General features: G+C 51.5%; 3 protein-coding genes across 12 annotated transcripts in view; 1 reads left to right on the plus strand and 2 right to left on the minus strand.

The window, feature by feature from the left end:
- Positions 1-1,625: 1,625 nt before the first annotated feature.
- On the minus strand, positions 1,626-20,965 carry tmem102 (transmembrane protein 102). Of its 5 annotated transcripts, none has more exons than XM_061669738.1 (7): positions 20,879-20,965; positions 20,713-20,804; positions 5,447-5,648; positions 4,547-4,873; positions 4,262-4,455; positions 3,844-4,056; positions 1,626-3,265 (listed from the first exon to the last, which is right to left on the minus strand). In XM_061669738.1, the coding sequence occupies exons 3-7, from the start codon at positions 5,646-5,648 to the stop codon at positions 2,672-2,674; spliced, it is 1,530 nt and encodes a 509-aa protein (XP_061525722.1). In that variant the 5' UTR covers positions 20,713-20,804; positions 20,879-20,965; the 3' UTR covers positions 1,626-2,671. The 5 variants fall into 5 exon arrangements, with proteins under 5 accessions (XP_061525722.1, XP_061525723.1, XP_061525719.1 ...); XM_061669739.1 differs by having other exon boundaries at positions 20,713-20,799; positions 20,879-20,948; XM_061669735.1 differs by lacking the exons at positions 20,713-20,804; positions 20,879-20,965 and adding an exon at positions 6,865-6,952.
- Positions 5,653-9,103, minus strand: tmem256 (transmembrane protein 256). The gene is made up of 5 exons (XM_061669740.1): positions 8,719-9,103; positions 8,450-8,592; positions 8,236-8,273; positions 8,078-8,158; positions 5,653-7,906 (listed from the first exon to the last, which is right to left on the minus strand). Exons 2-5 carry the CDS (start codon positions 8,526-8,528, stop codon positions 7,763-7,765), a joined length of 342 nt encoding a protein of 113 aa, XP_061525724.1. The 5' UTR covers positions 8,529-8,592; positions 8,719-9,103; the 3' UTR covers positions 5,653-7,762.
- nlgn2a (neuroligin 2a) overlaps positions 12,635-27,931 on the plus strand; it is a 49,405-nt gene continuing 34,108 nt past the window's right edge. For 5 of the 6 annotated variants that reach the window (XM_061669729.1, XM_061669731.1, XM_061669733.1 and 2 more), the window contains exon 1: positions 12,635-13,083. The gene's annotated coding sequence lies outside the window, so the exon portion shown is untranslated. Of the gene's footprint in view, positions 13,084-14,904; positions 14,967-27,931 lie in introns of those variants that run through there. The other variant, XM_061669730.1, reaches the window with a different exon arrangement.

The following is a 27,931-nucleotide window of genomic DNA, read 5'->3' on the forward strand; positions in this document are numbered from 1 at the left end:
TTGCGCCTGAAGGCGGCGCTCTCGCTCTCGGGTCTGGAGCAAACAGGTGCGTGCACAGGATCCAAAACCCGACAGGCTTCTCCGCACAGGAGTGACTTTCCACCCTGGCGCTAGAAGTTTAGCAAAAGTCATTTGACTTCACAGATACGCAGGCCGTGTCCAATTTCCTACCCCGGCCTCCGATTCTCAAGGAGTGTACTTATGCGCAGATTGAATTCATGTGGGAACGGGGGAGGAGAGAGAGGATTTGTTTTCTTCGAGAACGTCCGCTCCCAATGTGACTTTTGGGCTGTGGCGACTCATCGGCGTCCCCGCTCGCCTCTTCGTCACAGCGACGCCCGGACGATATTTGGCGGTTTGCTGCTTTTCCCCACAAAGCGCGAGTGGAAGGAAGCGTGCAATTCGTCCCCAATCTTTGAAACGATGACGATTCGGGAGCCCGAACGTCTTGGCGAGCGTTTGTTCAGACCCGGTTTCTCTCGACGGGCAGCCGAGCGCTATCCGGTTCGGGCTCGCTGTGGCCCGTTTCCCGAGCAACCGCGGTGTTCGGCCGTTGTTGTTTTTTTTGCCGGCGAACACATCGCTATAAGACAATATGCGGTGACAATACTCGCGGCATATATTCGTCGTCCTTCGACCGATATTAGTGCTTCTTCGTGTGCTTTTGTATATTATACTGCCCCCAGGTGGCCAGGTGCGCACAGCAACGTCCGTTGAATTGAAGCAAAAAATACCGTTCAAATGATTGACATTCGATTCTGTCACGATCGTAGGTTTTTATCATTTGTATTTGAATTATTGGCAGTTGTTATCCATCAAAAGGTCATAATTGTTTCGAAGGGGAAAAAAAGAAGTTCAAAAGTAATATTTCTCAAACTTGAAATGCCAAAATGTCCTTGACTAGGAAGTCTTCTGAAGATGCTAATGACATATTTTGTATTGCTTAATTTGCCGGCGGCGACTGGTTAGCACACCTGCCTCACAGTTCTGGGGACCGGGGTTCAAATCCCGGCCCGTGCGGCTTTCCTCCCACATCCCCAAAACATGCGTGCTCGGTTGATTGAAGACTAAATTGTCATGGCTTTATTGAGTTTATTTTATGGGAGTTTGAAGGGCAACACGCGTCCTTTTTTTATGGAGCGGTTGTTGTCTGAAGACGTATCTTTCGTTTGTTCTGCCTTTACGACGAATGCCTACAATTTGGAATCAGGTTTTGAAAATACTACATGAAGCGTAGCCCGCTAAATGCACTTGGAAAGGTTTTATGCCGATTTACGACTTAACGGCTGGAGACACGTTTGAGGACGTTTTGGGGGTGTATTATGGAAGCTGGAAAAAGCTTCGGCATGTGACCACTGGAAATTAAAAAGCCCCCCACGTGATAGAAAGTCAAGCAAATGAGATCATGACTTTATCTTCCCTCGAGATAACCTTTGGAGTCTCTCGGTTTCCACTTGAATCATCTTTTGCCAGTGCAAGTTGTTCTCGAGTTGGTTGCAGTATTGTTCCAACAGTACCCGGTACTGTGTGTAGCCTTGGAGCGCCCCCTGTTGAATAGAATATGCATTGCAGCGCGGCTATGACCAGCCCAACTTCTCATGACGTCATTATCAGCGAAGACAATACTTGATACAAGTCATTTATTGAATGCCAAAGCTCAAACTGATCAATAGAAAGCCCTCAGAATCAAGTGTTAATAATAAATACATTAAATCAGTCATGTTCCAGCCCAAAATGAGAATCATCATAACAATAATTAGCACTTAAGTAGTGAGAGACATTGAAAAGAACGTGTTGAGTTTAGCAGTTGGAGTCCAAACAGCAGCAAGATGAAAAGAAAATAGCGCGGATGCTCTCATGCTAACCCTGCACAGCACAATTACACCTGCAAGAGCGGAAACTATTCTGCACGATATTGTTTTTTTTCCACTTTAAATGCACCGCAGTCAACATTCCGCACACTTTGGTTGTCCATCAGTTTCCAAACTCACACACACACACTGAGTAGTATTCAGTATTCAGCAGTAAACAAGTCCAACTTGGAGAGAGAGAGAGAGAGCAGCTTCGTTCCAAGAAAGCAGATCGTGTCATTTTGCATGTAAACTTGGCCGTCTCGTGCTCCAAAAAAGAACGTCGCCTTTCTTCACGTCAAACACGAAAGAGTCGTTCATCTAACCCGAAGAATGGATGAGCAAAGACACTCATTTGAGAGAAATGTCTTTGTCTTTTTTTCAATCTGCAATTACGGCGGCCAGTTCCTGCGCGTGGTGTGTTTCTCTTTGGTACATTCCGTTGTCCGACGAAGCAAGCGAAGAGCTTCTGTTTCGCAATTTAAGGATTCTCGGTACCTGAGAAAGACGAGCAGAAGCGAAACATCGGTGGCCGCTAACGAGAAGAGACGCCGCAGCTCTCTTCGCAACGTTACATTCAGTCGCATCCTCCTCGTGAACATCGCGCGCCGATCGTGAAACGGGAAAAAGATCAAGAAACAAACAAAACAAAACAAAATCAACCCTACGGGAAGCTGGAGGCCCTCTTTCGGAGGGTCTGTGATTTGATCAGCCTCGTCCGGGCGCCGTCGAGGTTCGCTCGTGAGGAGGTCGACGGAGGAGCGCTTCAACCGCGCTCCTTCCTCCGTCTTCCCACCTCACCGACATTTCCCCACGGGGCGTCAGTAGAACTTGTCGTCGATGCGGAAGTGCGGCCGGGTGACGTCGTCCGGGTCGAGGAAGACCGAGATGGATTTCCCGGGGTTCTCGGTGACCAGCCGCCGCAGACGCCGGGCCAGCCCGTCCTCGGAAGGCGAGACGACGCCGTCGAGCGGGCGACGCCCCGGAGAGCCGTCGGCGCCGGTCGCCAGCTCCTCCTTGAGCCGGCCCGCCTGCCGGGCTCGGTCCAGAGCGGCCCGTAGGTGCTCGCCGGGGTCGGACCGCACGTGGGCCAGTTTCCGGGCCGCGAGGAGCGCCTGGCCGTCCGTCAGGTGCTCCAGCATGTTGCGCTGCGGCAGGAAGTAGTTTGGGCAGTTTTTACCCAGGATGCAATGCGCTAGGTCGTCCAGGAGACCCAAGAGCAGGCGGCCGGGAGCGTCCGAGTCGGGGCGGGACAGGTAGGCGGCGGGAAGTCGATCGCAAGCCCAAAAGAGAAGAGTGCGCAGGTGGTAGAGACCGAGGCCCGCTCGGGGACGGGCCAGGATGCCGGTCAGCGCCGCCTTGGCGGCCTGGTAAGCCTGCGCCGCGGGGAACGGGATGCACTTCTTCAGCTGAACCTGGTCGAGAGAAGGGACGAGCATCACCGGAACCTTTACATGCTGTTTGGCTCAAATTGGACCCATTTTCACCCCTGACAGCGATAAAAAAAAAAAAATTTAAAAAACATCATTTTTCCTAAAGTGATCAAAAATGAATTGAATATATATATATATAGACGTACATATATGTCAATTGCAGCAAATAGGACGCCACGTTGTTGTTGTCGTTTTTAAACGGGTGGTCGAAAACAAAAAATATTTTCTGGAAAAAACAGTGATTCTCAAATGCTGGCTCCCTCTAGTGGTACGCAAAAGAATCACTGCCTGAGTACCATTCAGTAGTGATAACTTTTTAGTCCAATACATTTGGCTTTCATCTTTCAGAACTGTTTGTTTTTTAAACTTTTATTTCGTTTCGATTCTATTTGGACTCGATCATCCTTTGAAGGACAGTTTTGTGTTTTCCCACGAACAGTGTTAATGTTCAACTAGCGCATGATCTTCAATGTGCTTCTTGGGAGTAAAACCGCTGAGCCGTCGGCGAGGGTTAAACACAACCGTCTAACGGGACGAGGAGAAAAACAAAAGCAAAGTACCTCGCTGCGGGAGAAAGCCAGCCTCCACTCCCTGTCGGGCCGGCCGCCCAGCGGCGAGCAGCAGGGCAGCAGGTAGAAGCCCGATATGGCCTCCTCCTCGGTGATTTTGCCGTCCCAGAAGTGGTTCGCCGTCAGCCAGCCCTGAGCCACGGCGGGCCAGCCCCGAAACGACACCACGGGCAGGAGGTCGTACAGCACCCTGCTGGAGCCCGCCTGCACCCGCAAAAGCGCGTCTTCGTCACGAACTCAAAAGTAGCTTTCATATTCTTACAATCCGCTGCAACGTTAGCACACTCGTGATTACATCGAAATGTATTTCACGCTAATTCGATAAAACCTCGACCAGATTCAAAGTTCAACACGACCGAACTGTACTTAACAGACGCGGCCCCGACATTGACAACAATCGGGAAGGTACCTGAAGGACGACGGTCGTGAGCGGCCCGTTCCTCTCCAGCCGCTCGGCGGTGGGAATGCCTCTCTGGGGGCTTCGGCGCAGCTCCTCCACCGCCTCGCTCACCGCGCCCCAGAACCAGTCCGTCACCAGGGCGGGGGAGAAGTAGCACCCGTCCGGCGACCGAGGGGAATCCGGCGAGGGGACGGAGCCTTTTCCTGGGCCGGGAAAGGGAAAGGAGGGCTGAACGCGAGATTCTCTCACCGTGGCCTCGGGACAACTTTTGGAAGTCTTGTTGTTTCCGAGTACCCGTTTCTCCCTCTTCCTCAGCGGGAAGCGCGCTCTCCTCCTGGCAGCAGACGCTCCAGCGGGCCAGGGTGTCGGAGTCGCACGGGCGCAGGCTGAGCCACGAGTGGCACGGCGGCGAGCGCCTCATGTCCAGGGTGACGGGCCGGTCGCGGTCGTGGAGCTTGAGGGCCGGCACCAGCAGGGTGAAGTCCAGGTCGAAGTCGGCGCCTTTGGCGTAGTCGCCCAGGTCCTCCGGGTTCAGGTCCAAGACGCCCTCTCGGGCCCCTCCGGCCAGCAGCAGGTACTCGTTGGCCACCGGCAGGCGCTGGTCCACCTTCTGGACTAAACCTGAACACCGCAGCACAAACGCGTTCAGAGTCGGCCGGGAAAAGCGCTTCCAAAACTGACAATTCGAAGCTCCAAAAAGTCAACCGATGAGGGAAGTTGAAAGGTCCTTCCGCCACCGGCTCCTAACATGCGAAGTCGGAGAGCCGTGGATTGGAACCCGATCCCGCACTTTCGTTTTCCCTATTTACAGGCCTGAGCCAATTCCACGTCCGTTTAGTCGCTAAGCTTGGCTACGCCAGCTCGAGAAGTGTCAACGCCGTTCTTAGCTTTCTATTCCAACGAGACTTTTGCTCGCAAAAAATGCCAACGGCGGGAATAGGAAACGTAGCGGCGAACCTCAAATGACGGCGCGGCCTCGACGACTCTGAGAATGAAAATTGAACGGCAGCGCAGGAGAAGACGGGGAAAACGTGGATCTTTTCAGACTTCTCCCCCGTCGGCGTTGTAAAAGCCTCCAAATTGATGAATGATAAGATGATATATATATGTATATATATGTGTGTATATGTATATATATGTGTGTATATATATGTATGCGCCTGGCGTGTGGATATTGAAATGGATTTGACGCACCTAACATGTTGAAGATGAAATCCTTCGCCGTGTGGACCTCCAATGCCGTCTGGTCCCCGAAGCCGCCCCGCTCCAGCAGGACCAGCTCGGACACTTGAGCGGACAGCCGCTCCAGGGTGGCGCCGGAGCGGAAGTCCACCTCGGAGAACTTGTTGCCGGGCGCCGGGGAGCGGGGCGACGCCGCGCTCATCAGGGACTCCATCTGGACGGCACCGTGGGTCACAACAAAGGGGAAAAGAAGAGCGGATAAAATGGGTTAGAAACGTCTGAAGCAAAACACATGGTTCGGGTTTTGTCCTCCACCGTGCAGAGCTTCCGGAAAAAGTAAACGGTTCAACATTTGGTTGTCTGGTGCATTTGTGCCAGACTGGAATCCGGAAGTGCACTTGGGTAGGAACCCATCAGAAAGCGCTGATGCGTTGATTGGGCTGCGACTTGATTGAGCGTCGTCACACTCGAATGCGATGGAACTTGAAAGGCAAACCAGGTACGATTCGACTTGGAAACACAAGACGGCCTCAATTGGCAAGAATGACTAATTAGAGGCCTACTATGGCACATGTATTGGAAGAAGTGTCGACAAAGCACAGACAGACTTTATTTACATGGCTTTCGAAAGCTCGTTTCTTCGATTAGCCTACTTAGCCAGCTAGCATGCAAGCTAACTTGACAGGTGGGGTCAAGCGGGGCGGGGCGGGGCGGCGGACACCCAGCCGGCGACGATCCGCGTCGCACGCACGCACGCACAAGCAACGCGCAGAACCGGATGGACGAAAGCTGCCCGGGCAACGCAGCGCTCGGCCACCCCGAACTTGCGCTTCCTCTTCCTCGGCCCGCCGCGTTTGCCGTCCGCGCTGCTCACTCGGCATCTCCGGCAGGTCCTCGGTCGCGCTCCCCGGGACGATCCCGGGATTAGCGGCGGCTTAAGCGGGCGAAGACAGCAACGTGCTCACCGTGCGTGTGCTGCGCGCTCCATTTGGCTGCTGTTGGAAATGGAGTATTGTGCAGCTTGAAGCTTGAATTCGCTCGTTATTTTTCGGACCACTAGAGGGAGCCACACTTTGACAGTCTGTCACCTCGGGCGGTTCTCAACTGTCTGCCGTCACCCACATTTTCCTATCGCCAGCAATAAAGAAGTCTTCTTAAAAACGACAACCTCGAAGCAGATCATATTTTGAAACACGGCTCCACCCGAGCACGAACGCGACGACAAGAATAAGCGATACGGGCCGTCGTCACCGAGCGTTCTCGGGGTTCGGGACCGAACCGCGCCACGAACAGCAAAAATCTGCCACGGAGTCGGTGAGTTTCTCAGCGAAGGACAAGAGGACAGGTTAGCTGCCAATATGCAGGTTAAGGTTCCCCGCAGCGATAAATCTGCCCACAGATGAGCACTTTTCTCTAGAACAATACAATACCATTGAAGAAGAAGTTGGATTCATTCCAGCAATCCCGACGAACCTCTGCTTGATCCGTCAGCCGTCTTTCACTTGATTTCCGTTGTATTATGCAGCTGGTAAATCATCTTCGTGCTTGCGTGCAGCTCAAAATGTACGACAACTAGAAGCTTTTCAACCGAAAAGTGGGGGAGAACGTCCCTCCGAGTTGGCTACATGCTGTACCTCGGCAAATGTTCGCCCATTCAACCGGAGGAAATCGAGTGCTAAATTCACTGCACGCACGTGACGTACTGCGCACCGTTTTCGTGTCGGTCCCGAGAACATCTCGAGACGGACGGGCTAACCGCCTCGACTGAACGTGCGCGGTGCGTTTCTCGGTCACCCGAAGTGAAGAATCTTCCGTTTGGGAGTTTGCTGCCATTTTTGAAAGAAAGTTGTCCAAGTCCAGAAGCGTACATAAGATATGCTGCCGTACTTTCCTCAACCACCTCGGAGGAGGGTGAAAAATGTGGGCGAGCGTCATGTGGGCTGCTCGCCGAGCCGTTGCGATAGATAGATATGTCGTGCAGCTTCACAGACATTCCAATTCCCGAAATGTTTTTTTTTTCCAACTCCACTTGATGCATCGGGACAAACTTCAGCTCCGACGAGTTTCATTCCAACGGTATGGATCATCTTTTATTGAAGATGTTTATCGGAAGACTTCAAGTGACAAAAAAAGTGTTCTGCTGGACTATTAAACGTGGAGACGTCTTGATGGAAATTGAGATGAGCACATTCAGTTGAATCGATGAAATGAAAAGCTTTTGCTCCGACGGAGACTTTTTTTTGGTTTTCCCTATGATTATTATTCCAAAAAGTAGCTATAGCTGGATCCGCTAAGTTTCCTCCAAGATAAACGCGCGCGCACAGCAGGTCAGAGGATGATCGCCAGCCAGCCTGCGATCATCGCCACGCCTCCCACGGGGGCCACCTTGCGAAGACCGGGGTCCCCCGTCACGGCCTGGTGGTACAGCGACCCGCAGAACATCCCGATGCCGGCGAGCAGGAGGGTGGCGGCCTTTGTTGCGACGGGAGAGAGAGCAAACGTTAGGATGGACCGGACCGGACCGGACCGAACCCGTGTCGACGGCCACTCGGGCACGAGCGCCACGCTCCGCTTTGTTCCACTGCTAAACACACTCGGAGGAGCCCGCGCGTCATGCAATTGTCATGGCCGTCTTTCACTCACCACAGCGGGTTTGCCCGAGCGGGCGGCACCCAGAAGGGCCAGGCTGTGGTAGAAGTGGTACCGGTTGGCCGTTTCGAAGAGCTGCGCAAACACACAGGAAAGAGCCGTCAGACTCGGCGCGTCCCCCTGCACACCAAAGTGTCACGAAAGCCGCATACCGCTCTCTGATAATCATCGGGGTCGCTATGTTTAAAACCTGCAAAAACAGAGTAGAAACATTATGGAATCCCACCGACGGGAAACAAGCTACAGTGTTGGCTCCTGCTTTTGGGTCGTTTGCCCGTGACACGCAGGACAATGCAATGCGCGTTCTCCCAAATGTAAAAATAAATAAGAAAAGAAATCTCTCCACGGTATTTGAGCGATTCCTACCATGCGCCCCGTAGGCCCCAAGTCCCACCGCCGAAGCCCCGGAGAGAGCAGCCAGCCGGCGGACAACAACTGCGGACATGATCGCTTTTGCGTCGCGCGATAGAAGACGGACAACCAGATACGCCGGATCAACGACGACGTGCCTACGACGCGGCGGCCATGTTGGGGAGGCAAAGGGAATGCAAGGGCAGGGAAACATTCGCAGCCGATTTTCACTGTTTGTTCTCAGTCGAGAGCAATTTTCCGAAACGCCTATAAAAGCATTTTACCTGTGAAAAGGTATTCCCAGGCACAGGCCCCTTGTTGTGATTGCACAGCCTTGTGCGCAACCGCCAGTAGCATCGTGTGTCTTTTGCACGCACGGAAGGCGCGGAGCACTTTGACCTTCCTAGCTTAGCGTCGCCGTCGGCACGCCTGGGATCTATCGTCTCATATCTGCGTATGAACTGCAGACAACCGGAAGAGGATGCCTTCAAGCGCCGTTGCCATTGCGAGTCTGTACATTATCCACGAGTTGAAGCTTCGAGCTTAAAAGATCAATTCATTCCTTCCGAAAACGAAAACTGGACAAATGAAGAAGACAAAAAGTACGCTACCACTCCTAACCGCGTAATTTCACGCGGTCTGTGAACGCAACCGCATCACACCGGGAGTACTCCCTTTCGCTTCCGGTAGTTGGATGACGTCTGCGGAAGCGCCAAGACGATCGTCCCCATCGGCGGACATTACAAAGTCACATTCACGTTTTAAACACTGACCGAACGTTTTGCCAAGTTACTGCATTTAAAGATGACTATTTTTCCCGAAGTCAACTGGATCCTTAAGTGTGGTTTCAATGCTGCTTTCAATCATAGACTCATCAAGTGTGTTAAGAAAAAAATACAATGAAAAGTTTGTAGTTTTGAATTGCCTTTAAAGCGTTTCAAAAGTATTATTGTGAAACAGTAGCTTTCTTAATGTCACATTTACATTGACCTTATTGTTAATTTCTTTGATTCACTTCTTCCGTTATCTTTTCAACGACGACAAAAACAAACTGATAACAATATTTGTTTTCAATTTTAAAGAGTGTGAGCAGATCCAGAATAGATGCTGAACAGTTTTGGGCGGTTTCCACGTTCACGACATTTACATTTAAATGTCGTCATGTAACGGTTGGCTGGATAGTATTTGTGGAATATTCTAATTTGCCTGGGGTTGTTTTGAAAATCCAATTGCCATGTCGTTGTTAGCTACAGCATACAGCTGAGTTCATGTTTATATTTCGTCAATGCATTTGTTCTGCGAACAAATTGAAAAGAAAAAAGCTCGTGTGTGTAAAAATCAAAGCCCTGGTTTGGGTTTTGTTTCGTTTTTCCTCCGGTGCGCAGCAACGTTAAAACGAAAGAGAGAAATATTCCGCGTTGCGGAAACCATTTGTGAGACGCGTGGACAATACATCGGAAAAGAGACACGTTAGCATGACCCCGCAAGCACGGGCACGTCAATAAGAGCGCTCTCTGCATGTTTCAAGTCACTGAGAGACGCCGATTCTCAATCTGATGGTGGCGTTATGACGACTCGGAGACGTTTCGGGAGGCGCTGCGCGCCCGAGTGTCACAGCTTTTCACGTCAACGGCCCGTGAAGTTCCCTCGCTCTCAGCCGAGGAGGAATTCGGAGGCGATGCCGGGAGAGGCGGCAGAGACGGGCCTGTCCGCTGAAGGTTTGTCTCGCTGTTGTGCGGGAAGCGAGGCGACACCGGTCGCTGGCGTAACGCGCACCGCGGAAAAACAGCCTCCGGTACGCGCACGTCACGTCAACAAAATCAGATTCTTTTCCCTGAAAAATAGTCCCTTTGCCTTGAGGTGTGTGTGCTCCAATTCCTGCCATGAAAATACAGATATTATTTCTTACTTATTTCACCATAATAAAAATAATATTTTGTTTTGGCAGGTTATTTGCAAGTGAAGGAATAAATATCATTGAAGCGGCTTAAAACATCCTGCTGCACTGGACCAAAATAGCCTCAAGCAAACACTTGCCAATATTTCCCTCCACGGTCGCACTCGACACAGAAATCTCGTCGTACAGCCAACGCGAGGCTGTCGTTAATGTCAGGTCGGCTGTGTTTCTCTTTGAAAAGGAAAAGGAAAAAAAACACCCTCGGTCGGTCAGACTTCAAAACCTTGTCGTGCGCGCATAAAGATCACACGCACGCACACAAAGTTGCAGTTCCAGCAGGCTCCCCGAGTCGCCCCGCGAGTATAATTAGCATCCCGGTTAAGCTCATCTGCACGGCTCTTCAAAGGAGATCAATGCAAATGGTTGCCATTTAGCCACTGGCGCCAATTAGCGTCATCGTCGAGCTGCGGAAACTCGCTTCCGCTCAGGGATTCCGTCGCAGCGGCGAGAAATGCGCTTTCTGCATGATTCAAATGTTCGTTCGATGGCGATTTCCAGCGCAGCCCTCCGAATAGACTTGCGCAAACGCCCGCTCTAGAGGTTTGGTGTTTTCATCTGTGGCGGAAGTAGCAGGGCTTGCCAAGAACAGGACCATACGGTGCGTTAATTGTCGTCGCATTTGTCAAAACATCCGGCCGAGCGAATACGTTAAAAGTCATTTGTCAACTTTGAAGTGTTGAAGCGAAGTGAAATCGAGGAGATGCGAGCGGCTGACTCGACAACTCGGCAGGCGCTTGGCCTCCGTGTGGGCGCGTCACGAACGAAAGGTCGGGCAAAAGTACAAACGAGCGTTCTTGGAGACTCGCGGCACCGCCGACTGAAAGGTTCGCGCTTTTCCGAGAGCGTTTGCGAACACAGACCGAGCGACGGAGGCCCCAAAACCGCCCGTCGATCAATCGATCGGCCGACGTCGGCGGTATTGACCAATGAACTGCTGGAATTGGGCGGGGGGTTTCCGCGTGGTCCTCGTGCTCGTCAGGTCTCCGTTTCTTATGGTTTTACATTCTTTTGGGTTTTGGGACGGTAAAAAAGGGCCCTCTGAAAAAGTTCTGGGGACACGTCCCCAATGCCCTCCCCGCATAAATTGCGCCGACGACTGCTTCGATACGCGATATGTCGCCATCATTTTCGTCGGCATTTCCAAAATGCCCGCCGCCTCTCATTTTGCCAGCGCGACGCCGTTACCGCTTAGCGTGCTGGTTTCCGCCCGCCTTTCAGCCGCGCTATTTAAAGACGCAAAGTCACTGCCATTTGCGACCGCAACTCGTCTCGGGTTCGACAAATGACATTGCCGGTGCTAAATTCATCTGTTTGCGTAAACACGCAAAATGAACTGCGGGGCAGTTTGCTTATGTAGATGAGCTCGCAGCTTCGTTTGCGTGCGCAATGAAGTTTGAGCCTGTTTTTGCACATGCGAACCTTGAGTAAATCAGGCGTGACGGGCCATCTGACGAGCGGGGAAGTCTGCGACAGGTTGGCGCGCGGCGAGGGCAGCTTGCGTCTCGCCAGACGTGAGGCGCGGGCGCGATCTGCGGCGATGAGTTCAGGGACTCGAGCAGACAGAAGGCGATAGGATGCTCAGCCCCTTCTTGGAAGGCGACGATGTCGAACAGGACCGGCGCGCTCACCAAATCGCTCTCGGTGCGAATGCGATTTCTACGCGGCCTGCGATCGGCCGGCGACCGACCGGTTCGGGGCGTGCCCCGCCTCTCGCCCGATGATAGCCGGCATAGCATAAGCGGCGTAGAGGGAGCTGTTTGTTTGGAAGCTTTGATTTCGGGACACAATTATTTAAGTACAGGTTGCTATTGTCCTATATTTAAGCGCGGCGGCGTTCATGTTCCAACTGTGCCAAATGCTGCGGGGGCTCCCAATCATATTGCAAAGACGTGTGAGTGGGAAGAGCTGTGTGTCGTTCTTGATGAACACCCGGTGGTCGGAAATGTTTGCGAAGTACGGCGAAAGAAACACTGGGAATCTGAGCCTTGACGGTCCTCTGACGTCACACTACGAGCGGCTGTCAACAACAACAACAACAACAACAACATTCACCCCACTTCCTCCGTCCATCAATGCAAGGCATCAAATCCGAAGCAACCCACTCGGATCGGATGCTGAGGCCGCCCAGGCTGGATCACGCGCCACCGTATTGAGGTCATCGGCGAGCGTTGCCATGGCGACCTCCTCTCGCTCGGGAGGAGCACACTGCGGCGCGCGCACCGCACGGCGGGCGCGTGCCGGCGACGACGCGCACACGACGGGCGCGCGCGCCGAGGCGGTTCACCTCAACGGCGAGACGACGCGGTCCGCGAGTCGCAACGCCAACCTGGACCCGAACCGAACCTGCGAGTCTGTCGGAGCCCTCCGGCCTTCCGACGGGGGAATTGTCGACGACGCCAGCTGAGCTGCAATCCCAGGCGACGTCGCAGGAGGTTCCGTTGAGGCTCGGCCGGGCCTTGAACTGGATGGCATCATGAGCTCGGGCTGCTTGAGAAGCTCCTGCTGCTGATTAGCCCCATTTTGCATTTGGGTGTCATTGGCGGGCACCGCCGCTGTCCCTTTTTGGTGGATTCCTTGTTTTTGGGCTCCCGTTTCTGGAAGCTGCTGCTTGAATGGGCTTTTTTTGGCAAGCAGGAAGGACATCGGTGGGAACCTGGCTCTCCAGCAGCACCCGGGGATCCCAAATTAACGGGTAAGATCCAGTCTTTCACACATCTCTCTTTGCACTGCGCGTTCTCTCCACTGATTGCCCAGTGAAATTCACGTGTGTCGGGGCGAATGGCAGCTTTTTCTTTGAGTGTGCAAAACGCACATCCACTTTGTGCCAATAACGTGGCGAATGTTGACCAAATGCTATTTTGGACATTTTCCTTCTGCGTCGGCTTCCGTTGCTCTTCTGGTCCTCATCAAACTCATTTCTCACGACTGCGAAGCCACATGAAGGAATTATCGCCTCAAAAGATTCCACGACAAATTGACCAATAACTACTTTTAAAATCACAAGCCGAGGAAACATTTGTCAACTCGTACGTTCCCTTTCAAAGGGGGGTCGGTCACAAAAAATGCTCGCGATATCGCAACGTTATGACAATAGAACAAACACAATTAGCAGTTTGGATTTGCTTTCGTGGGCCACCTAAAATGTTGTGGCCCCCGGGCCACCATTTTGACAGGGGCGATGTGCATGCATAGCGCGTGGTCGCCTGACGTTGGCGTAGGCCTCGTTTCCTCGCTGGACGACAGGAAAGGGCAGAACTGGGAGAGCACGTTCCCCTCCGCGCGAGCGGCACGCAAACAGATGCGCCGCACGAAGAATGGGCCGCATTGATAGGCCGCCGCTCGGCGGGGACAAGAGCACCTCTGTGCGCGTCCGCGGCCCGGCTCCGTCGTCTTTGTTTTGCTGACGTCCGTCCAGAAGAGGTGCGAAATGCACAAACGTGCGTGTCAAGAACGCGGGACGTATTTCGCCCGGCATTCTCCCGCCAATAAAAGCCCGTGTTTATTTTCTCGCAGTCGGCACTGGCGCGTAAACACGGCCTCGCTTCTGGATCTGCGAGACGTCGGTGTGCCGCTAGCCAGCGCCTCTCTGTTGTCACGGCCGGCGTGGGCATTTGTTTATCGCTTTCGGCGGCTTCCCAACGGAGCCCGGGCTCGCCGGAGTGTGCCTCGTGTTTTTTTTGCAGGAGTAGACGTGCGAATCCAGCGCCAGCCGACGTGCCGAAACCTGTCCGACGTAATCTGTCTCTTCAGTGCAAAAGCTGTGCTGATCTCCAATTCAACGCGATGCAACGGCGCCACCTACAGGCGGCGGTTCACTCGTCCGAGCGTATTCGGCGTGCGCCGCGTGCCGGTGGCGGTCAACGCTCGGACTCCAGCGGCAGAACCCTCGATTGCTCGCCGACCGTTTTTCTCTCCGCCAATCGACTTTTCCGTCGTCGTACTCGACGACCGGAGACAAATTCCCTGTGTGTTTTTCGGACACGCTTGGCAAAATAAAGACGGTTCTGATTCTGACGTGATGAAAACATCTGTATTGGTTCTCGAGTGCTACTTCCCCTTGAACAGCCAACGTCTTTATTTGTCGGTCAGAGCCCTCGGAAGGAAGTCTCTCGCCCCCTCAGCGGTGACGCCAGAGGTCATACGATGCTCGTCGTATGATGTGGCTGTCTTTCTATCCGTCTTTGGACCTCACTCCGTCCGTCATCTTGTTAGCGCTGGGCTGAGAGCTCGCTCGAACTCTGCGCCGTCCTCTTCCCGAGCGCGCCGCGCCAGCCCGGATCGATGAACATTTGGCGGCCTCCTCTAAAAGACAGAAGCGGAAGGAAGTCACGCCGACCCGCCGCCACGGGAAAAGGACAAGATTCAAAGAAGGCGACGTGAACTTTCGGCTGCTTTTCTCTTCGGATTCGCTCGAAGGAAATGCTCTTTTCGTTTGAGGTTGTTGTTTCGGCCTCGATGTACGTGTCCTCCGTCCCTCAGCGGAAACTGTTCGTGACTGCGTGGCGCTTGGAGGCTGGCGTCCGTCCTTTGGTGACAAACGCAAGACCCCTCTCAGCACGAATGCGTTTTGCGCAGGTAGCGGTCGGCACGTAAATGTCAGCGGCTCGCGCTCGACTTTGCCGCGCGCACCTTCGACTTGGCCTGCAGCTTTAACATCCAAAAGCCCGTGCGGCGCCCTTCGCGAGTCGCATGCGCGCGATTTTTCCATTTTCTGACGTCGGACGAAAAAGAAATGTGCCGGGAAGGACGCCTGAATGTACGGGCACGCCGTTCGGCTAATTAGGCTGACGCGGGCTGTCGTCAGCCTAATTAGCCGTGCTAAGGGAGCGCGGCCGCCAACGCACGCTCGCCGGGATCGGACGGGGACGTCGGGGCCGGTCGGACCGAGGGTCCGTCGCCCGCTGGGAGAAAGCGAAGCCCTTTTTGGGCTCACGCTCCCCAGCGGAAAAGGCGATTTAGTCCGGAAGGATTATTCGTCCGCAATAAACGCATTTGAGAGCTTCCGCTTCCTTCCCACCTGACAATTTGGTTGACGTGTAAATGTGGGAATTGATTTTCTCTCCAAGACCGCCTCACGGATGGCCGACTCGACAGCTTATTTTATTTTGAAGACGTTGACAAATTGGAAGGAGGCGGCGTCGTATCGATCCTCCAGCTGAAATCGTCCCCAACGTGAACAAATTCCCCCGGGAGAATGATCGGGCGGCGTTACGGTTGGAAACGTCCACGTTGGGCTCAAGGTGCCGCGGATTTCAACGGTCTCCCCGCCCTCCCCTTCCCATTTCTCCCCTCTGCGCTTCATGAATCGGGGCGCACATAAATTCCCCTCCCAGAAAGGCCTTTTTCGAGAAGACTCGTAGCGATGTGCCGGCGAGCTCTCGGCTCGGGTTCGGCTGGTGATTTGCAGCGGAATCGATCTGAAGTCTCGGTGGTTTCTTCTTGGCAAATTCTCTGCGGAAAGCAGGCGACGGCGGACACGGGATTTGAAGTCGGAAGTCGGCCGCCGCTCTCGGACGAGCCCTCGATTCGTCGGCCGCCTTTTCACGGCGGCCCTCTTGTGGCTCAAAAGGATCGCCCCCTCGTTTCCTTCCTCTCCTTCTTTTCTTTCGGCCTGCGCCCGACTGGGAGTGGGACGCCGTCTCTCTGCTGGGAGATTTGCTCAATTAGGAGGATCTCAAAAGGTCACTGTTGTCGAGGAAACCCTGCCTCAATATTCAAGCGCCGTCCTGCCTCTTTCCTCTTTTGTCTGTTTACATCCAAATCCCATGGCGGGGAATTAGATTTGACTCGATGCACTTCCGCAACGTGGAATGCGAAGGCAATCGTGCACCGAAGACAAAGCCAATCCAGAAAGGGTAACATCGTCAGCGGTGGCTCGGGTTCATGGCGCACACGTGCCCTTTTTTCACGGTGAAATGGAGAACGTGCTGTAACGCCGACATTAGCGAGCGGGCTGCCGGTTACGCGTTGCCGAATGACTCAAGGACAACGCGACCGATGAACAGTATATCCGCCGGCGCCACCGAACCTCCGACACGGCACGTTTTTGTCACCGCTTCAGTCGAGGTCCGTGGCGGTCGGTCCCTTTTCCGCCACTCGGAAGTCCGCGATGTGGTCTAACGTTCCCACGAAGCTAGAAATCGAATGTGGTTCCAGTCACCGCACCGCCTAAGCGCTTCTTCTGGCGTTTGGCTTTAGCGTAGCGTAGCGCTTAGCATGGCTTCTCCGACTTCGCCGGCTCGGTGTGCCGTCCACATGGAATGTCTTCATGTTGTCGCTTTCAAGTTTCTTTGCCTTGAGACTGGTGTCAATTTATTCAACCGGCGTCGTCGTGGATTCTTTCTCAACTCTCTTTCTCTTCGTTCCGATAGCCTGAAAACACGCGTCCCGTGCGGTCTCCGACGTAAAAGAGAGTGACGCTTCAAAGGTACGGAATGCCTTCAGGGCGAAGCGTGCCCAGGAGGTGCCGGATGCATTCCTTCTGGCTCACGCGGTGCATCGCTGTTGCTATGGCTCTTAGTTTGATGTGTTTGACATTGGAAAAAAGTTCAACTATGTGTGTTTTCTTGTACTCGAAGCACATTGTCGTCACCTCCTGCTATTGTGTGGATGAGAGTGAGAATGTTTTTGGGGGTGAAGAGCGGTCGCCTCGCTCGGCTGAGCGCATGAAGTCGCCTAAGCGGCTCCGGCGCTTTGCTAGCCTCAGGTGCGTTTCGCCGTCGCCGTCGCTGCGGCGCGAGGGTAAATACGTTTTGGGGAATAATCGGCTCTGCCGAGCGCCTCCGTTAGCCCCGGAGTTTTGCCTCGGCATCAGTTGCGCCGCTGTTACGTTCGCTCGTGTCAAAGCTTTCATTCGAGGTCAGTCACGACAGGGGCGGGTTTGAGTTCAAGAGGACTCTTCCGGCCGCGAGTGGAAAATGCTCCCCCGGGGGTTCCGCGAGCCACGGCGGGCGCTACGACGATCGAACAGGCGGCGCCGGGTGCCGACCGTTTCGGGAGGCTCCGCGAAAGCTGCAGCGCTCGCTCTTACTCGCTGACTATCTGCGATTTTTAATTCACATTTCTAGGGTTGCGACGAACCATTACATTCATAAGCCGTATTTTTTTCGATGAATCGGATTTGAAAGAATTCCTATCCTTTGTTCAAAACAAGGACATTATTTAAAATTGACAGCAGAGAAAATGCGCAAACATAAATTGATTCTGATGGAATTCCCGGTTTGGCCAGTAAAATGTCAGAAAATAGGCAAAAAGGCGCTTGGTTGTTTTCCGAGGAAAAAGCAGATGTTTGCAAATTTAGATTCAACACGAAGGTAAGCAGACATTTAGACTTTCAATATAACAGTACTCACACTCCTATATTCTTTATCCTCTGCGAGGAGCTGAGCCATCTCTACTGTCCAGACATCCACGTACGGGATATCCGTCGTCTTGTTTTATACTGCCCCCGGGTGGCCAAGGCAGGCAGGCAGGCAGGCAGGCAGCAGCACAATAGTCATGCGATTGAAGCGTGCGCGTTTGAGTGTGACAAAAACTGTTTCATTTTTGAAAACGCTATTACTGTCTGTTTTTCTAAAGTACAATATTATGGAGCGCTCTCATTAAAAAAACACATTTGGTGTTGATTTTTTGGGTTAGGGCTGGAATGGATTCATGGCATTTCCATTCATTTGAGTAGGCGGGTGCGCAATGCCGGGGCCGGGACGTCTCTGCTCCGGCAGGATCCCGCTGGTGCACGCGTCAGCGTTTTTCTAGTTCTTCAGCTCTTTAAGCCGAAGAACTCCAAAAGACAATGGTCCTCGAGCTGCATTTACCTCCTTCCTGAGCTGCGATTGAAGGCCAGCACGCGTGTCACCTACTGGTTCGTCCGTACGTTACAAGGATGCGGTGACCGGTGCCGATTTTCCCATCACGGGCGCCGCGCCGGTGCGGTTGCGTGAGCACAATGAGGCACGAGATGACGGGAGGAACCGTGTGGAGAACGCGCACGTGTGCGATGCGAAAGGGAATGCGGGATACGCAAGCGTAAAAGAAAAAGAGCCGAAAGGCAAGAGTTTTGGTGCAGGGGTGGAAACGGGGGCGGGGGGCGTCAGGCTGCGGCAACAAGATGAGACTCTTAAAAGCGAGAGGAAGGGACAAAGCTGCAATGCCGGATAAAAGGCCGCGATGGAGATTTGATACTGTGAAAGAGACAGAGAGAGTGCATTAGGGAACAAAACCATGAATGATGCATCAAAGGTTCCACTGTTTGAGTTATTGGGGCTGAGACGGCGCGGGTCGCTCGAAGGGAATTTCATAAAAAAGGCCAGTGTCGACGCGAAAGAAACGGAGGCTGAACGAGGAAGGCAGGAAGACCAAGGAAAGATTGAACCGAGGGGAATAAAGAGCAGATTGCAAGGGTCGCTCCTAGAAAAAGGAAGGAAACAAGGAAGAAGCGAGGGATGGAATTGACTGAATCGAGTGACGGAGAGCGAGAGCCATACTGTCGATCACGGGTGTCAAACTCAAGGGCCAGGGGCCAGATCTGGCCTGCTTGCATCCTGTTATGTGGCCCGCGAAAGACAATCAACCTCCGTGATGCTTACTCAGAGCTCCACCAAAACATTTTAATGAAGAATGTTGAGATATGCAAAGCATTTTTTCACAAAACTTCAGAAATAGTTGAAATAGTAGTTAAGAAATAGTAGTTAATTATTTGAAGGAATTTGTTGCGTAGGTGCAATAATACAATGATGACATTGACGTGGTTTCACCGTCATAACGGCTCTCTGAGGGAAACCCCGACTGCAATGTTGCCCGCGACCAAAATTTGAACAAACCTGCTATAGATGGACAGTAGACCGAGAGAAAAGGGTGAGAGAAATGTGTTTGCGCGTGCGCGAGTGTGTGTGTGTGTGTGTGTGTGTGTGTGCGTGAGGGAGGGAGAGAGATAAGCTGATTAAAACCGAAGATGGGTCATGACTCTGTCACACGGTGGATTGATCCAGTCGCACGCGCACGGTGCATTTCATTTGATTGTCAAAAATAATGCGTTCGTGTCGTGCGAAAGCTCAGTCCAAGAATTTCAAATGAGAGGCGCGAACTTGCTTCAACACTAGAAAGGAAGAACAGCAATCCTAAAAAGATTCCCAACGCACGCGAATACTTTCGAGCGACCCCTTTTTGTTTTTGGAAAATAGCGGAACTCCTCCCACAAAATAGAAAACTCCTTTCAAAAGTATCCAACTTCATCTCAAGTACATTTACTCAATACTCAATTACCAATCGCAAAATGGGAAAAGACCTCTCGGTGTCTCCGGACAATGATTACTGGGCGCAAATCTGCAGAAATACATTCTCAATGACAAAAAAAGCAAAACGGTCATGTTCAGCTAATCCGGTTGAAAGTAAACATGCCGCAATATAGTTTGCACAAAAGGGGCTGTTCAGCGTCAAACATATGCACTCATTGTACTGAAAACACTCCAGACGCCGACTTTCACGCTCTTCGGCGTTGTTCACCTGTTCAGTGCTTCAGAAACTCTGTAGGATTCCAATTTCTCCGAATCTTCGTCTGTTGGGTGATTTAAAAGTTATCGAGCTGCCAAATAAACACGCTCAACCAATACTTGTAATTTTAGCAAGCTCTACAAAAACCAATATTGTTAAACCGCAAAGATAAACACGCTATCAACACGAACCAACGGTGTGTAAGACGAGAAAATAACAAATGTCTAACTTTAAGAAAAGCTTCAAGGTTCAGCTTTCGTTCGAATGGTGAACCTTGAAGTTTGATTCTTGATTCTTGTCTGCCTGGGAAAGAATGTCTAACAGAAATGCAATGTGGCTCACTTGCATGTACTTGAACCCCTTCCCTTCTGGCTCCGGAGTGGGGTCGGGAGGGGCTGCTCCCCTTTTGCCCGGGGTCTCCGGGGCGGGAGTCTAGCCTCTTACTTCACACACTCTGCACATTTGTATGACTCACACAGTCCATATTTCCCACATCGGGCACATTCACGAGCCACGACGGGGCCGGGGCCGGGGCCGGGTCCCGGCGCATCTGTGCCGGTCTCCCGTCCGCCGCTTTTAATACATCATCCACCCCGCTATAGGCTTGAATTGGTTATGCTGGGACAACAAGTATATATTCAGATATCCACTCACAGGTTCTTCCAGGTCTTTCGACACTATAAAAGCATCCCCACCGCGCCACTGGTCAGTAGCACTGCCTCGCCCGTTTCCCGTATCCCGTCCTGCCCAATTGTTTAGTCTTTGCACGTCCTCACCAGGTGCCGCCCGTCCACAAATAAGAACCCCATTTGACTGTCGTCACGTGACTTACCTGCGCTCAAATATCTTCAGTGTCGAAGTGCGGTTCGCACCCCGACTCCCATTGTCCGTTCTGTCCCTCGTCGAAGCCCTTGAAACCCTTTTCTGTCAACAAACATCGGAATGATTCAACAAATAACAAATAATCAGAGGAAGTATTTGAAATACTTGTTACTCACCTGTTGCGCAGCAAAACCTTTCCAGCGCAAAAGGCGACCGGATCCGCCATTCTGCAAGGCCGAGCAGTTGAACAGGACCGGTTCAAAAAAAAAAAAAGGAAAAAGGAAAAAAAAGATTTGTATTTGTTTGACGTTCTTCCTCTCGACCCCGACGCCACTCCACCACGCGTCCCGACGCCGCTCGGGTGTGATGCGAAATATGTCCGGGATTCGGGGCTTTGTTCCCCCCGCCAGCCGGCAGACTCCGAGATGTGGCTTTGAGATCGGTCCCTGCCCCGAAGCCTCCGGATGAGCCGGGAGGGAAGCGGCGAGCGAGCCTTTTAAGTCGGAGCGCCGCTCGGCTCGGAGCTCCTGCTGCGGGCAGAAGATCGGAGAAACGTTTGACCTCCCTGGTGGTGAGCTTGACGTGCTGCCGATTATACAATACTCCCAAAAAGTTTGGAGTGAAATTTCCGGATGAATCGAAAATGCACTTTAAAGCTGAATTGAATTTGACCTCGAAACCTTTGATTCCATAGATTTTTGTACACATTTACTTGCTTAGCTTCTGTTCATATAGTTGTCCCTCAAATGTTTTATCGGGCACTGATTGAGCTACTTTAAAATTCAAACCTTTAATGGCAGATAAATCCGGTACACAGAGACTTTTGAAAACGATTCCAGTAATTTGTCTTGTCCGTTAAGTCTGACTCAAACTGAATCATATGCGTATTCGGCGAGGAGGGGAGAGAGGGGAGTCATTTTCGGAGTTCTTTCTTCCTTTCTCACCCTTTTTCATCAAATTTCTGTGATGTTTTTTGCAACAGACAGCAAGGGCTATTCCACAATTCAGGCTTTGATTAACAACTCGAGGCAATAAGACTCCCGGTCTGCTCGGCAACGTTTGGACAAGCTGGGGCAACGTCGGCGTAACGTCCTGTCGAACGGCAGACGTTCCAAATCGCAGCACGCCAGCAAAGTAACAGTTTCACCACACTTGGTTTGGCTCCATGGTGGCTTATTTAGCACTCAAACTCTGATGGGCTTGTTTGTTGTGTGTGACTGCCAAATAGGCCATTGAAAGTGTGGTGAAACAGTATTATTATACTGCATGCTTTTATTTTGAAGGTCTGACTTTAAACGGGATGTACTACGCCCGAGTGTTGCCGAGCAGACCGTGAGGGTTATTGCTTTGAGTTGTTAATAAGAGCTATCGTTGCCGAAAGCGACTCGCTGTCCGTTGAAGCTTTTTTTGACACAACTTCTTGAAGGCTTCGGATGAACGCACATCAATTCAGGGGAATGAATGGCTGAGTCGTGTGTTGTTTTTGGGGGGAGTACAAAAACCGAGCAGCTATACGAAAATCGGGACAAAATTTCGACACGTCAAAAACAAAAAACAACAAAAAGTAGGTCACGCCGAAACAGAGGGTCGGTCAACTGTATTTACAAATATGAATGCTTCCATTTGACATCGGGATGCAATCCACTGTAAAAAGATTGAAAGAGAAGAACTCATGCATGCAAGTGCAAATGGAGGATCCACGCACCCTATTTGGACACGGCCCCTATATAATACAAGAGCAGAGTAGGTCCCCTCTCCGCTCAAGGGCACCATACAAGGACATGTCGAACATGCACTTAAGCTTGCTGCGACGCGCTAGCAATCTTACACAAACGCAAAGATACACACACAGAGTACAAACTTCCTCCCAGGGCAAGATTGCGCCAAGCTGCTCCGTTTTCAGTCCTGCGATGAGCTGCTGTCCAACAATGAAAGCAAAGGAGAACAGCACTATTCCTCTGACTACGACTGTTACTATTACCGACATTTTATCGGATCAGAAGCACGGCGTGCGCACTCGCCCGTCACCGCATTCGTCGGCGGGTCGTGTGCCAAAGCGGTGGCAGCACGCCACGTCTGACGGCGTGCTAATGCGTCCATTTAAATAGTGCTTCAAAGCCCCCCGCCCCCTCCGCTGCTGCACCACCCTCTGCTTTCTGTCTGCTCCGATTTACTATACATAGACACGTCATGTACATTTCACGTCATTTGGAGGCAGACGGACGTAAACAGACGGCGAGCGGCACGAAGGCCGATTGGGAGGCCTTCCCTGGCATAATTAAGGTCGCAAGCGGCCAGGACTAACGGGGGCGAGAAGGACAAAGAGTGAGGGGGCTCCGTGGCGGCCTTGATGACTCAGCGATGGAAGCCTGCATAAGTCGAGGCCGCGCACGTGAAATATTCAGTCAGACATTTTGGGCCGGCTCGGGAGGCCCGAAAGGGCAATTGTGTCGGAATCTGTGAACCTTCCTCCTCGCGCTGACGCTGTGCGTGCGTGTGCATTCTATCGACGTGAGGCCTGCCTGGCTCGAGTGTTTTAAAAACGCATCAGTAAATGCTGAATTCCAATACAATTAGGAATATTACGGAGCAGTGAGTGTTTTCATTGGCACACGAGTTGCACAACTTACAAATCTCAGTGGCTCGATCTAGTTTCCGTACCATTTTTAAACTTCTTCTTTTCCTTTGGGCTTGTCGCCGCAGCGCGTCATCCTTTTCCTCCTTCCGAAGCCTGTAAATCTCCCGCATGCTCCTCTGCAACACCGACTGCCCTCATGTCTTCTTCCCTCACGACATCCGTCAACCTTCTCTTCGGTCTTCCTGTCGCTCTCTTGCCTGGCCGCTCCATCCTCATCGTCCTTCGACCGATATGCTCACTCTCCCTCCTCTGGACGTGTCCGAACCATCCGAGTCTGCTCTCTCTTAACTTTGTCTCCAAAACATCGAACCTCGGCCGTCCCTCTGATGAGCTCGCTTCTAATTTGATCCGACCTGGTCACCCCGAGAGCGAACGTCAACATCTTCATTTCCGCCACCTCCAGCTCTGCTTTGTGTTGTCTCTTCAGTGCCGTTGTCTCGAACTTGTTCAAATCTCGAACTGATTTGAAATTGACATCACTCACCACCTTACAAACTAAAGTGGCCACTTTTTTAGAAAGAGGCTCCTCCCAGAAAAATAGGTTTTGGCAGTGCACGAAAAAAACCAAAAGGGTTCCACCTAACCAACATCTTTTGAACTGAAGCTGTAGACTTGACATTTTGCAATTTTCAGTCATTGTTGCAGAACTCTAATCTTCACATAGCAAAGTTGGCACCGCATTTTACTAGGCTAGGAACTAGGCTTACTTTGCTCCTGTACATTGGCAACTTTCAGCCTCGACAAGTGCATCAATATCAGGTGTCAAATCCTGAGTGGCAGCCAATTGCAGGCCATTTTAAGTGGTCAGTGGTCATTTTAGCGCTTGTCAGTGCGACCTCCAGTGGACAAAATTAGCAACAACGCTTCCTTTTGAAAAAAACTGCAGTTAATGTCTTCTCTATTCTCGCAGACCGGATTGGACCCCGTACATTTGACACCCCTGGAATAGACTGTTGGGCAGAAACAAAGGACAGTTCCATGGAACAAATGGTAGAATGAAGTTGGGGAAATGTAGGTCAGTGCTTCTAGTTCAGCATAAGCATCTGTAATAACCGCAAACAAGCTTGACTGTGTCAATATGGCCAACGTGTCAATAAAATGTCATTTAAGTTGAAAAGAAAAGCTCCAAAATCATATTGAGGCAACATCGGTTCGTCACTTTGTTTGGATCGGGGATGGACCAGCCCGGACGTCTTCCACGTCATGTCAACCATTTGTTCCCACAAATGGACTTCATTTGGACTTTCAAAGAAAGTTTTGTCAACGTTAGCTACTACCCCTCTCGTCTTTGATTGACTTCACCGACAGGCTATTTTGTGATCTCGCTGGACTCTTTTCAAAAATTCTGGGCTGGAGAACAAACCGACTTCACCTGCGATCGATCTTCATCTATAGAAGCGCGACGCTGGCCGTTCGGGAGGCTCGCTCGCTCAGACGTGTCGCTGCGAATAGTAAAGACCGCATCGGAAGGAGAGGACAAATGCAACACTATTTGCTCCATCAATCCTCCTCGTCCGCTGAAGCGGCGGCGGCGCGCGCTGATCCCTCCCTCGCCATTTATCTCTATCGCCGTGCTTGTCTGTTAGCCAGCCGGCTTAAGGAACCTCGGCGAGCCTGACAAACGAGGAAGACGCAGCAGGTTTATTAGGACAATAAAACACCAGGCGTGCGCGTTACAGGCGCCTTGTTTTACAAATGATTCGCAGCGGTGGTTTCAAAGTGAAGAGGGTGCAGCGAACAAGCCAGCCCAACATTGGTCGCCACCTCATATGTAGCGGAACACGTAGAAAGTCAAAGTGAAAAGAAAATCTCTTCCAAAATTCGCACACCACACAGAAGAGTGTTGTTCACAACCCTGCCAAATTTGAAGAATTAAGAAAAATTGTCAATCAAATATCTGTACTACGACCTGGAAAAATGGATGATACTTTGTCTTGGATCTTTCTTATGCCAACACATAACGACACGTTTGAGCCGCGAAACTATCATCTGCTGAAAGCCTCCAGTGGCTTGAGTATATCCCACCGGGTCATCGCGGGGCTTTTCCACGGCGAGACAACGAGGCGCTCCAAAGTGGCCACGCAGCCCGAAGTCCCGGTCTGCACGCTGGCAGTCAAGTGAAACGTAAAAAAATAAAATAAAATAATTCTCCCCCCCCCCCCCCCCCCCCCTCGCTCGTCCGTCTTTCTTTGCATGACATGCGCGCACTCGTGGTCGACAACGAGGCCCTCTAAAGCGAACCACGTCAGCTGGCGATCCAATGGCAAGATGCGTTTTCAGGGTCCGGTCTCCCCAAATGAACATTGTTCCCAGTCTTTGCAGGTTTCCGACGATGATCTTTTAACGTCTATTCAATATTTAGACACAAAACTCTGAATTCACTTTACAGACAAATGTGCAAAAGTTTTTACCCACCTGCCATTAAAAAGCATCAGAACAAACCAGATTGACAGCATCTTATTGCTCACTTCTTCCTTGCCTGAGGGCCAAGGAGAGAGACGAGAGCACAAGCTTGTTCCACTCGTGGGCTCAATCTAATAAACACGTCGCTATCGATCCGCGCTGTGCTCCTGCATGCGATTCTTTCGCACACACGCTCGCCCTGTCGTCGGTGTTTCTTTGGCATCGGCACCACTGTTAACCCTGCGAGCCGAAAGCAACAATAATGCAATAAGTGTCAACGACTGTACATTATTATTATTATTATTATCCCGTGGATTGGGACAATTTTAAGTTAAACAACGTCTCCAAACGATTAATAAATATCCAAATAGTTATTATTTCATAATTTCTGACGTAATCATCAGATTCAAAAAGATGTTTTTGGTGCATACCTGTTTTCCCAAATCTACTTTATTAGTGTGTGTGTGTGTGTGTGTGTGTGCACAGCGATTGCACTCGTGCCGAGCGTCAGACGTCCCGTGTCTGCTGAACCACGACGTCGGAGAAATAGAAGAGGAAGGAAGGGATGAAGTGTGGGTGTCGGAGGTGGTGGGGGGGGGGGGGGGGGGGGGGGGGGGTGGCGGCTTGGCGTTCAGCTGGTGCGGCCTGACAGATTAGCAGCGAATGATGAAAGTGCTCACACAAGATTTAGCGCTCCACTCCAAGGTGAGCTCTTGTAGGACAAAAAGAAGGAATGACGAGGATTCTGAGAGGAAGAGACGCCAAGATAAGAGTTTGATACAAGATGACGCGCTAAGTCCCTCTCTTTTTGCGTTACATGTCATTGGTTTCGGAGTAAATGCATTCGTGCATTTCTCCCGACTTTCGAGTCAAAGCTCATATCAGGGCGTTGAACTCATTCACTGCCATTCAAAGCGGAGTTCTCCGTATTGCCAGCAATTTCGAGACGCACAGTATATTGTGCTCCGCGACAATACAAGTAGGGTTGTCACTCTCGACTCTTTTTGCAATCGATTATCCTGTCGATATTTTGTCAGTAATCGCCCCCTACTTCGAACATGCATTTTATTCTCATTTATGAGTGCTGGACTTCTATCCTTAAAATATGTCGGTACTGAGACAACAATAAATAAACAGTTAGCGTTCACGATTAGTATTACCATGCTCGCGATAACTGCTTTAGGTAAAAAAAAAAGCTAACTACCTTTCAGCTCACTCATGCCTCCTGTTATATGTACATTAAGCACCTAGTAGTGTCTTAAAAACAACGTACTCCTGTCGTTTGTTTTCACAGGCCCAACAGTGCGTCCGTCTGCAACAAATGTCGGTGCAGGAAAAATGGAAGGTGGCCACATGGTTCCACGCGGCACAAATATGGTTTTATTAATATTTTGCATTGCCTTAAGGCGGAATTTTTTGCATCGACCAATTTTTGTGGTCGACTTTGTTTTTTCCCCCCGCAGCCCTAAATAGAAGCACCTACGAAAGAAGGAGTTCACAGACGAGCTGGGCGAGGCCCTCTTCCATACGTTCCCGTTAAAAAACGTACTCGGCAGATATATTCATCAGCGGCAGTCAACGGTTGGATTCCAGCTGATGAACGTAAATGTCCACGGCAGCGACTAGTCTCAGTAATGGATGTGTTTCAGACGGGAAGAAAAACCGGAGAAAGACCCAAAAATTAAAATCATCATAAAGCTTTGATCCCTGGAGAGAAATTACCATGAAAACAACTCCGTCAATGTAGGTCAGCCGCGCCACCTGTCACGTGCCGACACTGCGGGAAGCGAGGGAAGAAAAGAAGAATTCAAAAAGCAAAAGACAAGCTAGAGCTGAATGTGACTCAAAGGGAAACGGCAAAAGCAACCACGACAAACCGGGATGGTAACCGTAAGGCTGGCGGAGAGTTCCCAGCGTGCGGCCGCCCGCCGAGATGCCGACGCCGGTCTGCGGGCGTGTGTGCGTTCTGAGGTTAGATAACACATCACACTGCGTAGCTTGGCACGTTGCGTCTATTTATAGAAACGCTTTGAAGGAAGTGTGACACACAGACACACAAAAAAAGCATCAGGCGGGCTGCGTGGGCGCTGCCCAATCAGACACACCCGCTTTGTATTCATGAGTTGTGATCGGGTACTCTCTGCGGACATAACATGAGGTACGCCTGCACGGATCCAAGGCTGGAGCT

The sequence above is a fragment of the Phycodurus eques genome, chromosome 23, assembly GCF_024500275.1.
Source record: "Phycodurus eques isolate BA_2022a chromosome 23, UOR_Pequ_1.1, whole genome shotgun sequence".
Lineage (NCBI taxonomy): Eukaryota > Metazoa > Chordata > Actinopteri > Syngnathiformes > Syngnathidae > Phycodurus > Phycodurus eques.

What these genes read in the sequence shown, in the direction of transcription:
- tmem102 (XM_061669735.1), bottom strand. Translation starts at nt 6,888, where the DNA reads ATGAATCCAACTTCTTCTTCAATG. An exon ending in ATCCAACTTCTTCTTCAATG is followed by an intron (nt 5,649 to 6,864) that starts GTATTGTATTGT and finishes GGTGCCGTCCAG; the next exon opens with ATGGAGTCCCTGATGAGCGC. An exon ending in TGGCTTTCTCCCGCAGCGAG is followed by an intron (nt 3,266 to 3,843) that starts GTACTTTGCTTT and finishes TCTCTCGACCAG; the next exon opens with GTTCAGCTGAAGAAGTGCAT.
- tmem256 (XM_061669740.1), bottom strand. Translation starts at nt 8,528, where the DNA reads ATGTCCGCAGTTGTTGTCCGCCGGCTGGCTGCTCTCTCCGGGGCTTCG. An exon ending in TGGGGCCTACGGGGCGCATG is followed by an intron (nt 8,274 to 8,449) that starts GTAGGAATCGCT and finishes CTGTTTTTGCAG; the next exon opens with GTTTTAAACATAGCGACCCC. An exon ending in GCTCGGGCAAACCCGCTGTG is followed by an intron (nt 7,907 to 8,077) that starts GTGAGTGAAAGA and finishes GTCGCAACAAAG; the next exon opens with GCCGCCACCCTCCTGCTCGC.